The sequence below is a fragment of the Desmodus rotundus genome, chromosome 4 (genome assembly GCF_022682495.2).
Source record: "Desmodus rotundus isolate HL8 chromosome 4, HLdesRot8A.1, whole genome shotgun sequence".
Lineage (NCBI taxonomy): Eukaryota > Metazoa > Chordata > Mammalia > Chiroptera > Phyllostomidae > Desmodus > Desmodus rotundus.
In genome coordinates, this window is record NC_071390.1 from 108,280,431 (window position 1) to 108,293,376 (window position 12,946).

At 41.6% G+C, this 12,946-nt stretch overlaps 1 protein-coding gene and 1 non-coding gene across 2 annotated transcripts in view; one reads left to right on the forward strand and one right to left on the reverse strand.

Moving 5' to 3' along the window:
• Window positions 1–413: 413 nt before the first annotated feature.
• LOC112296482 (small nucleolar RNA SNORA61) lies at window positions 414–533 on the forward strand. Its single transcript, XR_002973923.1, has one exon. It is a non-coding gene; the product is annotated as a small nucleolar RNA SNORA61 (small nucleolar RNA).
• A 666-nt stretch (window positions 534–1,199) lies between these two features.
• Window positions 1,200–12,946, reverse strand: part of ASB13 (ankyrin repeat and SOCS box containing 13) — a 31,874-nt gene continuing 20,127 nt past the window's right edge. The window contains exons 5-6 of the mRNA XM_024580685.4: window positions 4,301–4,492; window positions 1,200–3,054 (exon numbers count right to left, since the gene is read on the reverse strand). Of these exons, the coding sequence (XP_024436453.1) occupies window positions 2,927–3,054; window positions 4,301–4,492 (320 nt within the window). The 3' untranslated portion in view covers window positions 1,200–2,926. The remainder of the gene's footprint in view (window positions 3,055–4,300; window positions 4,493–12,946) is intronic.

Genomic DNA, 12,946 nt, shown 5'->3' on the forward strand with positions numbered 1-12,946 from the left:
CCCCACTCCCCTCTGGCTATTGTTAGACTGTTCTTAACTTCAATGTCTCTGGTTATATTTTGTTTGCTTTTTTCTCTTGTTGATTATGTTCCAGTTAAAGGTGAGATCAAACGGTATTTGTCCCTCACCACCTGGCTTATTTCACAATCATTTATCTATGTTGCAAATGTCTTCTCTAAATTTGTCAGCTGCCCATTGAGTTTTAAAACATAAACTGAGAGGTCTTCTGAATATATTCCTCCTGAAATAAGGTACTGTCCCAAAGTCAGAAGGGAGTCATTTACACAGCTATAAGATCTACAAAGACCAACAAAACCACAGTCCAGCCATAACCATATAACTTTTATGTTTGGGGAGCACTTTATATTTTTCAGGGCACCTTTTGTTACCTTGTTTCAGTCTCAAAAAACCTGACCCTCCGGTTCCCTTTCCCATCGGATCTGCACACCGGTCTTGGTGGTTGTAAAAGGAGGGAAAGGAATACTGAAGCTGGCCTCACAGCTCTGGAGCATGTGGGCTGGTTTCAAACGAGGTTAAATTCTTTGAACTTGTTTCTTCCTCCCCTGTAAAATCAGATAAAGGGAAGAGTGATGTGTGTGACTCTCTGGGCAGTTGGTATAGTGATGGCTGACTAATAGTTCTGTGTTTGGAAGGAAGGGATTTATCATTGGTTTTGTTGCCTCTTGATTGAGTGTATTCTTATTTTCTAGAAAAAAACAAAAACAACAACAACAAAAAACCTATGAGGCTCACAGGGCCTGACTTCTCATCTCTAAGATTTGGTGGTTAATCATAAACATCCTTTTAACGATCAAAGTCTGACCTTCTATCCCTCTTCTGCAGGTGGGGAGACCCGTGCAGAGGCACAGAGGAGTGGAAAAACTTGTCCAGAGTCACACCCCTGCTTAAGGATTCAGGCAGGTTATTTGTTTATTACAGCTCACTGAAGCCGGGGGTGGGGGGAGTAACAGACTGGCAGGAGGCGTCTAATCATAGTCACCTGATCACTTGGGCAGTGTCTCTCCACTGCAGCAGGCGGCGAGGGAGACAGGAAGGTGAGGGTCAGACAGGCACAGCTCTATTACTTGAACTTCCAAAGTAGGGGGAAAAAGACAGTGGCCCCTCTGGACTCACACAGGATGAAGCCCATCCAGTGTTTCTGCTCCCAGCAAGAAAAGAGCCGTGTGAACACAAGGATGGACTCTATGCAACACCTTTTATTGAGCAGCGAGTGTGGGGCAGGACTCACTGCACCCACTTATGGAAATGCTACCAGCTCGTTGCTAAAGGCAAGTCCCTGTTACAAACATGAAAGGACAGAATCCAGTGCTTTTCTTTTTTCATTGTTATTAGTACAGAAACACTGATTTACCCAGAACTTGTATTTAAGACTGTAACCAAATGGGAGTGGCTCTTACTCGCAGCACAGAATTATGTAACCATGGGTGGCACAGTGAGATGAAAAAAACCTGCAACCAACCAGCATGAAACTTTCCACCAGATCTGGGGCCCCAAGTAACTGCGCAGACGCTCTGGTTGTGTAGTGCACTTGGCATTGCCTTGGCCAGTTCAGGCTCTTTCTATTCCATACTGTCTGGAAGAATGTAGTGATGGCCATATTTCTGGGGTGTTTACAAGGGGTGCCTTCTCTCTTTCCCCAGAAACCAAATATACATGAACTAATTATGCAGTTTCCTAGTTTAACTCCCTGGTTTTTGGTTGTTTTGTGTTTTGTTTTGTTTTTTTTTAGTTACACTATAGACTCTTAGGCAGACAAATGCAATCTGAATATTCTTTATAGTTCACTGCATGGCTTATAATGTAGAATTACTTGTTTGTGTTGCTACAGGAAGAGATTGCAAAATTCTTTCTTTCCCTGTCTGTGATCATGAGTCTGATTCTTATCCACTTCAGAGCACCGAGACAACGCCTTAAGCATAATAGATGTTCCACAAGTATCTGCAGAATGCACGCATCGATGGTTGATAATACCCACTGGGTGCTGGCAACATCTTCTACCAATTTCAGAACTTCAAGGAGTAAGCAAAATTTAGGGTAGGAAGGAATTCATTTGGAAGCCGTAGAAAGATGAAAAATAATCTCCACAGCATTTCCTAACAATCCTTCACACTGGAAATGATTGCTCATGGAAATATGCGCTGACACGCCTTCACATTAACTTTTGCTTTAATTCATTAAATAAACCTAAGTTACAGCCTACATATCTTCTAAAAGTTTTTTTTTTTTTATCCCTGACATAAACTTTTTAAGTTGAGACCTAAAACTGAAGCAAAACTTCCTGTGAAACACTGTCCTACTTGGGGAATGAAGGCCCTAAGCCTTCCTCCATGAGACCCACACAAAGCCCCTGAGTGAATGGGTACACCTGGGCACAGGTGGACCCCGGAAAGTGCCCACCCTCAGCTCCAGAAAAAAAAGCATCCAAATGCAGGATCATCACCAATGCAGCCACCCCAGGCCATGTAGTCAGGACCTTACCTCCCATGGCCCACCCTCTGTGGCACAGGGCTGCCTAGTGCTGAATGAATCAGAGATGGCATCATGCTCCTGGACCTCCCAGGCATGTGGAAATCAACAGCAGTACCCTGGCCCCCAGCCTTGCCTGGACTTCCCCTCTACTCCCAGAAGAGACTTTCCTGAGAGTCCTTCTGAGGGACGTCAGTGAAAAGAGGACAAATGGACAGCTGGAAACCCCAGAGTTAGAGCAAAGTTCCAGGAGAGCCAGAACAGGGCCATGTCCCCAGCAGAAGCTGAGGCAGCGCCTTTCCAATGCCTTGGAAATATTCTCCAGGAGTCTGTGGAGAAGACAAAACACGATGGCCAACAGACATCTATAGCAGCTGAGGGTTTCAGACAAACAGCACTGGGCTCAGCAAAGCCAGCTCCCACCTCCCATGCCTGTGGCTCAGTTGTAGGAAAGGTAATTGATGAGCCGGGAAGGGATGTTCAGCTTGGCGATTTTCTCCAGGCCTCTGACACCGGTGGCCCTCCTAAAGCTCACCCTGCAGAGCTGTAACAGGGTTAGGGGTGTCTCTGGAAAGAGGGAACAGGAAGCACAGGAGGTTAGCTTAATCTTGTTGAATAGAGATTAACATCCTTCAACTTAAAAAATATCAAGAATTGGAAACACCTCCCTTTCCCTGGAAATAGGACATGCCCTGCAACCCTTCTCTGGAAGGCTACCAGGAAGGGAAGGACAGGTCCAAGGAAGCAAGAGCAAGAAATGAAATTCCAGTGATGCCCAGAGGGATTTAATTTTGCGGGGGGGTTTGTGGGTTTATGCTTTTGTGTGTGTGCACGCGTGTGTGTGTGTGTGTGATTTTTGTCCCATAATATTATAACCTAGCACAAGGATTTGTCAGCCAAGCACTAATCTACAGTTACTGGCCTTGTTTGTCAAACTTCCAGACAATGAGAGACGACAGGGTGAGGGTTAGTCCTGGGCTAGTGCTGGCTGCTAGCTCCTGCTGTTCCAGGCCACAGGCTCTGCTCTGGCTACTGAGTGCCACAGGCCCAAGAGAAATGACACACACAGCAGCTCCAGAAGAATATGCAGTGTATGTCCTAATGCAGAGGGTCAGGACCTCAGGACTAAAGACAAGCCTGGAGCTGTGGCTCAGGAATGCGAGCAAACCAAGGCCAAAGATGGAAGATGCCTGAAGGCACCTGGCAGCTGAGGCACAGACACCCAGCCGCAAGGACCTGTCTTTTAGAATGATCTCTGTTTAACAAAAATGTAAAAACCAAATAGAGTCTTCTCAATTTATCAAAAATTTTTAAATAAGGTCTTTGAAAGAAAAAAATAAGAAGAATTACTGGTGAAATTCATTTTCCCATGTTACCTTTTCCCAAAAAAATTATTTGGAAAAAACCCATCATCTGCCAGGAAATGTTAGCTGACAGATAGGGATGGAGTTTGCCTCTAAGTTCATAATGGATTTTGGGTGGGTAGGGTTGGCAAAAACTTGAATAGTTTTTTTCAACTGGTAGGTGTTTGAAAGCTTCTTATGAATCTAATTCTATGTAAACTCATTTAAAAATTGTGCCACAATTTTTTTCTAAGCCAAAGAAGACACCTCATCCTTAGCCAGATGGTTTGTTTCCTGAAGAGTGAGGGCTGAATCTATATTCTCAGCCTTGTATGGACTTAGCCTGAGATTATGTATTTACTCCTCAATGCTCTGATATATTGTCAGAACAGAGCTTCTTGCCTAAGTATCTCCTGTGCAATTCTACAATGCATTGTGTCATTCAGACAGCAAGGAGAGTGGGGCCTCACTTTCGTAGTGCTCAAAGCACTTGGCAGGGGCACTGCTACTCCACGTGTAGTCAGAGGGCTTCTTCCCCCGGTTGTCCCGTGCATAGATGTTGCCTCCAAACTCAATCAGCATCTCGATAAGGTCCACGTTCTTCACCTTGGCTGCATGATGAAGGGCTGTCTCGTGAAGCTTTGCTGCATTCACATTAGCCCCTGCAGGTAAAGTGGAAACAAGTATCACCAAGGAGAGAACTTGGAGCCAAAAGAAACATCCGCTTTGACTTTTCCCACACAGTATACAAAAGCCATCCCCATCCAGGAAACAAAATCAAGATAGACTCTGCTGCAGACTTTTCAAAACCCGAAAGCACTAATTACTGTTTTTTCTTATGACAAGAAAGCTAAAGAAAGGTAGCAATAATAAAGAAATGTAACAGGAAATAGAGCCAAGAATAAGAAAAATAAAACAAAAACTTCCTTGTGAATTGTGAGACAGACCTAATGTCCTCTACAGTCTGTCCCCAAGGGTCCTGAGCCTGGGAGCTCAGGTTGACCTACTCAAGCTCTCCTGCCTGACCTTGTAAATGCATGCACACACATGTACACTCAGTCATGCACACACACATGTGTGTGCATGGACACACATGTGTGTGTGCACCCTGCCAGCACAGAATGGAGGTTCTAACATTGTGTGGTGCATGAATAAGTGAATATTCCTTAAGTATAAACATTCTTGTACAAAAGGGAAACTCAAAGAGAAAATAGGTGAGGTTCCCCAAACACCTTGGAGTTCAAATGAGAAGTGAGGTCTCATAACCGTGAGTTTAGCTCTGCTATCCACCTCTTTCCCATGATAATAGTAGATATTCAAAAATATGCAAACAAGTAGTAGCTAAAGACAACATTTTTAGATGGACTAAAAAAAGACAGATTTGATAAAAACATGATTGGTGTAAAATGTCATACTTAGGGAACAGTCATCACAATTTTTTTTAAATACCAAGTTTTTGCATCAAAAAAATAAAATAAAATACCTAGAAATAAATTCAACCAAGGCTGTAAAAAATCTGTACTCAGAAAATTAGAAGACACTGAAGAAAGAAATTGAAGAAGATACAAATAAGTGGAAGTGTATACCATGCTCATTGAAAGGAAAATTAACATCACTGACTGTCCATACTACCCAAAGCAATCTATAGATTGAATGCAATTCCCATCAAGATACCAATGGCATATTTCACAGAACTAGAACAAATATTCCAAAAATTCATATAGAACCACAAAAAAACCCAAATAGCCACAGTGATCTTGAATAAGAAAAACAAAGTAGGAGAAATCATGCTATCTGACATCAAACTAGACTATAAGGCCATAGTAATAAAACAGCCTGGTACTTGCATTAAAACAAACACATAGATCAGTGGAACACAACAGAGAGCCCAGAAATAAACCCAAGCCTTTATGATCAATTAATATTTGACAAAGGAGGCAAGAACATACAAGGGGGTAAAGATAGCCTATTCAATAAATAGTTTTGGGAAAATTAGACAAATACATGCAAAAAATGAAAGTAGAACACCTTCTTACACCATTCACAAGAAGAAACTCAAAATGGATTAAAGACTTAAACATTAAACTAGAAACCATAAAATCCTAGAAGAAAATATACGGAGTAAAATCTCAGCTATTTATTGTAGCAATATTTTTCTTATATATCAAGGGAAACAAAAGAAAAAAATAAACAAATGAATATATCAAACTGAAAAGCTTTGTACATCAAATGAAACCATCAACAAAATGAAAAAACCCACTAATGGGAAAGTACACTCACCAGTGATATATCTAATAAGGAGTAAATATCCAAATTTTATAAAGAACTTATAAAACTCACCAAAAAACCCAAACAATTCAATTAAAAAATGGGCAAAGGAACTGAATAGACACTTCTCCAAAGAGGACAGACAGATGGCAAATAGACATATGAAAAGAGGCTCAGCATCACTAATCATCAGAGAGATGCAAATTAAAACCACAATGAGCTATCACTTCATACCTGTCAGAATGGCCATCATCAATAAATCAACAAACAAGTGCTGGGGAGGTTGTAGAGAGAGGGGAACCCTTTTGCACTGTTAGTAGAAATGCAGATTGATACAGCCACTGTGGAAAGCAGTATGGAGTTACCTCAAAAAATTAAAAATGTAACTGCCTCATGACCCAGCAATTCCACTTCTAGGAATATATCTGAAGAAGCCCAAAACACTAATTCAAAAGAATATACGCACCCCTATGTTCATTACAGCGTAATTTACAATAGCCAAGATTTGGAATCAGCCCAAGTGCCCATCAGTAGATGAGTGGATAAAAAAGCTGTGGAACATTTACACAATGGAATACTACTCAGCCATAACAAAGAAGGAAATCTAACCTTTTGTGGCAGCATGGTTGGGTCTGGAGAGTATTTTGCTAAGTGAAATAAACCAGTCAGAGAAAGACAAATACCATATGATTTCACTTACATGTGGAATCTAATGAAAACAAACAAACAAACAAACAAAATAACATCAGACTCATAGATACAGAGAACGGCCTGACAGCTGTCAGAGGGGAGAGGGTCGGGGCCTGGGTGAAAAAAAGTAAAGGGATTAAGAAAAAAAAAAAAAAAAAAAGACCCTCATAGACACAGACAACAGTATGGCGATTATGAGAGGGAACAGGGCTGGGGAAGTGGAAGAGGGTAAAAGGGAGGATAAATAGTCTCCTTGACTTGGGGGAGTGAACACACAGTAAAATATACAGATGTATTGTAGAATTGTACACCTGAAACCTATATAGTTTTATTAAGCAATGTCACCCCAATAAATTCAATTAAAAAATGCCAAGTTCTAAGCTTGCTCCTAAGTGGCTAAGAAGGTTATACAGAAATGGAATAAGGGGAAAGTTTTTTGTTTTTGTTTCTGTTTTTGCATTCATTGGGTTGGACCTTCTAAGTCCTGAAATCCTACTTTTTAAAAAAATTATAACAGATCTGCAATATTTTATTACTTTCAGGTATACAGCATAGTGGTTAGACATTTATATAACTTATGAAGTGATCCCCCTCCACTAAGTTAATACTCACCTGGCATCATACATAGTTGATACAAAATTATTGACTGTATTCCCTATGCAGCAGTTTATATCCATATGACTTTTTTTTTTGCAATTGTTTTTCATTAAATTAATTTGTGTGACACTGGTTTATATAGTTATATAGGTCTCAGGTATACATTTCTATGATACATGATTTGTATATTGCAGTATGTTCCCACTAACCAAAGTCAAATCACCTTCTGTCACCATATATTTAGCTCCCTTTACCCTTTACTATTCTCCCACCCTCCTTCCTTCCAAAACCACCATAGTGTTGTCTGTATCTATGAGTTTCAGTTTTATATTCCACATATGAGTGCAGTCATATGGTTCTTAGCTTTTTCTGATTTATTTTGCTTAGCACACTATTCTCATGGTCCATCCATGTCATCACAAATGGCAGTATTTCATCTTTACTTATGGCTGAGTACTATTGCATTGTGTGTGTGTATGTGTGTGTGTGTGTATACACACACACACACACACCACATCTTCTTTATCCTCTATCAAAGGACACTGGTTGTCTTCATGTCTTGGCCACTGTTAATAATGCTGCAATGAATATATCTTTGTGAATAAATGTTTTTGAGTTTTTCAGGTAGACACTCAGAAGAGGGATTGCTGGGTCATATGTTAACTCTATTCTTAATTTTTTGAGGAATCTCCATACTGTTTTCCCTAGTGGCTGTACCAGTTTACATTTACACCAGTAGAGAATGAGGGATCCTTTTCTCCACATCCTCTCCTACACTTGTTATTACCCATCTTGTTGATAATAGCTATTCTAACAGGTATGAGGTGGTATCTCATTGTAGTTTTGATTTGCATTTCCAGCTAGTGAAGTTGAATGTATTTTCAAATATCTGTTGGCTGTTTGTATGTCTTCTTGGGAGAAGTGTCTGCTTAGGTCTTCTGCCCATTTTTTAGCTGGATTGTTTGTTTGGTGTTGAGTTGTTTGAGTTCTTTATAAGTTTTGGATATTCCCCTTTGTTGGAGCTGTTGTTAGCAAGTATTATCTCCCATTATAATTGGCAATTAGTACTTCTTAATCCCTTCATCTTTTTCACCCAGTCCCCCAACTTCCCTTCCATCTGGCAATCACCAATTTGTTCTCTGTGTCTATGAGTTTGTTTCTGTTTTGTTTACTTGATTTTTAGATTCCACATGTAGGTGAAATCATATAGTATTTGTTTTTCTCTGTCTGGCTTATTTCACTTAGCATAATGCCCTTGAAGACCATCCATGTTGTTGCAGTTGGCAAGATTTCCTTCTTTTTATGGCTGTGTAATATTCCATTGCTTATATACATCACATTTTCTTTAGACATTCATTTGTTGATGGACGTTCAGGTTGTTTCCATATCTTGGCTATTATAAATAATGCTGCAATGACTATGCAGGGGCATAAGTCTTTTTGAGTTAATGTTCTTGCTTTTTTTGGATAAATATCAAAAAGTGGGATCATTGGGTCATAAGGCAGTTAGTTCTACTTTTAGTTTTTTGAGGAACCTCCACAGTGTCTGCACCAGTTTACAATCCCACTGTCAGTGCATAAGGGTTCCCTTGTAGAAAAGTATTTTAAAGAAGTCAAGCAAATGGCCCAGAAGCAGTGAAGTCATCCCTCAAATAATAGATTCAAATCATAATCATAAAATGCCATTAAAGTGAGGTTTTTAAAAATCAGATCACCTGCATGTCACTATGTAATGATAAATTTGGAGGGCCAAAATAGGAGAATATGAGAAAGTATAGGGCTATTAAATTTTGTAGTCCCACTGCTCGAAAATTTTTAAAAATCCTGTCTCTGATTTCTGATTTAAAATAGTTTCATACCCCTAGTAAAACATAAAAACTTGTTCATAACGGTGTTCACCATACGACCCTAAGAATGCAGCAAGCACTCCATCGTGACAACACAAGTGAGGAGTCGTTCTCTCCACTTCCCTCCGCCAAACTCAAACGTTAGGTCAGGAAAAACAATCCCTCAATTAGAAAGAAGGCTAAATTACCTAATTATTTAATTTGGCAGATATGTATTACAAACATAATATTTAAAAGGAACACATTAAATAAAATAAGCATTTTCCCTGCAATCTGCCCACTGTGCCATGTCAGGGATATTGCTCCAATACTTGGTGATATGCATAAATAAGTGTATAGTGCTGCAATTGTAATGCAGATATGAACTTGAATGCTAAACACAAACTTGTAATGAAAAATAAATTGTAAAGTCTACCAAATCTAAAGTTCAAGTAGCTTTCTCTCAGGTCATTAATTCTTGCAATATTCTTGCCGATAGGAAAGGAAAAAGATTGTCTATTTTAGTGTCAGAGAAAGGGACACAGGGGAAGTATAAAGCTACTCTCATGGTCAAGGAGAAAACTATGGCTGGAAATAGCTCTAAAAATCATACCACCCCTTCCATCCCATTCCATGTGGTTTCTCGGTATAGAAGGCCTTGGCAGGGTGACTCCAACAGGTGACCATCCCAAGGTGCCTCTTAAAAATGTGTTCTTGATGTCATTTGATGGGGTATAAAGAAAAGACTGGTGACTAAGAGGGAAGCTGGCATACTCTGCAGCAGTTGGAAACAGCAGACCAGAAGCACACAGGGCAACATGGGTGGGTCTTGAAAACAGGCAGGGCTGAGTGAAAAAACAGGAAATATAACACAATGCCATTTATCTCAATTAAAAATATATGCCTCGACCGACAATGTGTATCTTACAAAAACACATACAGACAGAACACATACAGATGCACATTAGAGTGGCAGCACGGGGGCCAGAGGAAAGAAGCAAGGGAGGGGTGGGAGCAGGAGTGTCTTTGCGGGGACTAATGATCATCATGTGCCTTGAACTGAGTGGGGAGAGGGAGAGAAAGAGGGAGAGAGAGAGGGAGAATCAGCACAACAGCTAAAGCCATCTGGGCATTAAAAATTCTCAATTTCATGCTTCAGAGAAAATGGGTCAAAGTCTGATCATTACCAAAATCCTGATTTAAAAGTATAGGGAACCTATCCACGTGGAATGGCAAATGTAGCCCAGCCCTATTGGAAAGCCCATAGGTGCATGGTGGCACACAGGACACCAAACCCATGGATTGGCTCTCCCGTGGGAAACCAGGCCTGCATTATACCTAGGCTGCTTTGAGACTTGCTCTTGCTAAAACTCCCTCACCCTGAGTTGAGGCAGCAAATGCGTACTGCATATCTTTAAAGTAACTTCCTGAAGTCTATGCTAATTCTCCCAAGGACTGAAGTGTAACCAGACCAATTATTCTTATTGTTCCCTTGCATTTTCTACATTTTTTCCTTGTTAATCTGTAGGAAGTAATCAGTAACATCCTTTCCTTTGCTATCTGTAAAAAGTGATTACCTAAAGCAAACCTAAGCATAATGAATGAGAACCTTCTTTGATGTATGCTATTAGAAAGGCAATAAAAGTCTGTCAAGGCAAGGGTCGAGGCGCTCTCCCCTTGAGCCAGTGGTCATGCTGTCCCTTTTCCTCTACAGGACTTCAGTAGTCCATGTGAATTTGTCTCATCTCATCCACAACACCGTGGACACTGCTGGCCAGAGTCCAAATCATCAAAGCAAAATAAGATTGCAGTGGACTGAGTAAAACTTTAACTAGCAAAGATGAGGGACTGTCATCAGCTTAGCACACCAAGAACCTGGTGCAATTCCTGGGCAGAGCAGGCACACATAGCTTGGTACTCTGCTGGCTGAAACAGTAACTGAGAAACATGTGACAAGCAGTGGGCTGGGAAGGTGGAAGCAAACACTGCTCAATTAGCCCCTCTGAGTGCCTCCTACAGAGTTAAATATTTACTGCCAGTGATCAGATTAAAAATTACCCCACGTGATAACTGGACTTTCCCCTTCCCCAACCCTCCTCCTCTACAAGAATCATCCGCAGCTCAGCAACTTAGCCTCACTGCCCACAAAACACCAACAGCTCCTATCCACCCCCACGGGCCCCCCACAGCTTGGCTCCTCCCCCAGGGCTGGGCCCTGTCTGAAATGGAGTGCAAAAGCTCCTGCATGCTTATTTTCCTAGAGACATGGTCAGTGGCCTACATTTGACTTTCCAAAGAGGTCTGTGACCAGCACCCCCAAAGTTAAAAATCACTATTTTAAAAAGAATCCATATACTGTCCTCTTCTCTCCACTTTTCTGGATGTTTGAGATTTACCATGGTTAAATAGTAGGTTTCCTAAATAAGAAAAAGACTGCATGTGATCTAAGAAGAATGTAGAGGCAACAGACCACCTGAGAAGAGAATAGCAAGTACTGAGTCTACAGCTGACAGCTCAGTGGCAGTCAGCAACAGCACACGATGACACTGACACATGGGGAGCTGTCCCAGGAGATTTCTGGTCTTCCCTCATTCAAGTTCCCAGGTGTATGGAAACTCCCTTTAAAATTTACCAGGTCCCCTGCTTCAGGCTATAATGAACATTATGGACCCCTTCCCACTCCTTTCCAACGCCACTGAACTGCCACCCTGCAGTGTGGAGAGCAGTCCTGGGGTGAGAGAGAGCAGGGTGACCTAACCTCCAGCTCCTGGTGTGGGCCCTGACTGGGTTCATCCCGGTTCCCACCTAGATTCAAGCCAATTGGAATTTGTAGAGTCAGGCCAAAAGGACTGAATAAAGTTTGGACGAGGCACCCAATTCAGGCTGATGGGACATAAGGGGAGGTGTAAGGGACACATCTGGAAGAGTTTTCACTCTTCTAAGGAAGATATCAGAAGCTTCATGAGGTGAAGCTTTTGGATTTCAGCCCAGCTCTGTTGTATCCATCCTACCCCACTGGGGATGCCAGGTGAATGATCAAGTGAACACTGAGGAAAGCAGTAGAATTGCAAAATTCAAAGAAAATTGATGACCCTGTTGAACCCCAGGGTCAAACTGACTCTGAAACTGGCTCTAGGTCTAATCCATTAAGTTATCTGAAACAAGAAATAAAGCCCCTCACCCAGGTGGAGTTGGTCTCTACTAGTTACGAAGGAAAAATCACTGCTGTCAAGACCTAACTAATGCAGAGAGGATGTTGGGGTTAAAACCTCTAATTTGGCCCTGGCCACCATGGCTCAATTGGTTGGAGCATCATCCCATAAACCAGAAGGTCACAGGTTCGATTCCTGCTCAAGGTACATGCCTAGGTTGCAGGTTTGGTTCCCATTAGTAGTGCACAAGAGGCAACCAATCAGAGAGAGACGACCCCTTCCCCTACGTCCCTTGACCTGAAGCTAGTTAATTCAGTTCCTTCTCATATGTCCCTGGACTCTTCAATTAGCTGCCCCCACACCAAGGCCCAGATCAAGTGCATTTGTGAGTGAGTGAGTATATGAGCAAGTGAATATGTGCTTGGGACCCTCAAAAGGTACACTTTGGTCTCCCACAGCCCTCCATCCTCACTCAAGCATAGTCCTTTCTGGGTTTCACAGCTAGATGTCATGGGGACTCCTTGTCCCTGAACTGATGGTCCAGGCTGGGGGAGCCTGATAGGGCTCTGAGACCCCTCACTCCT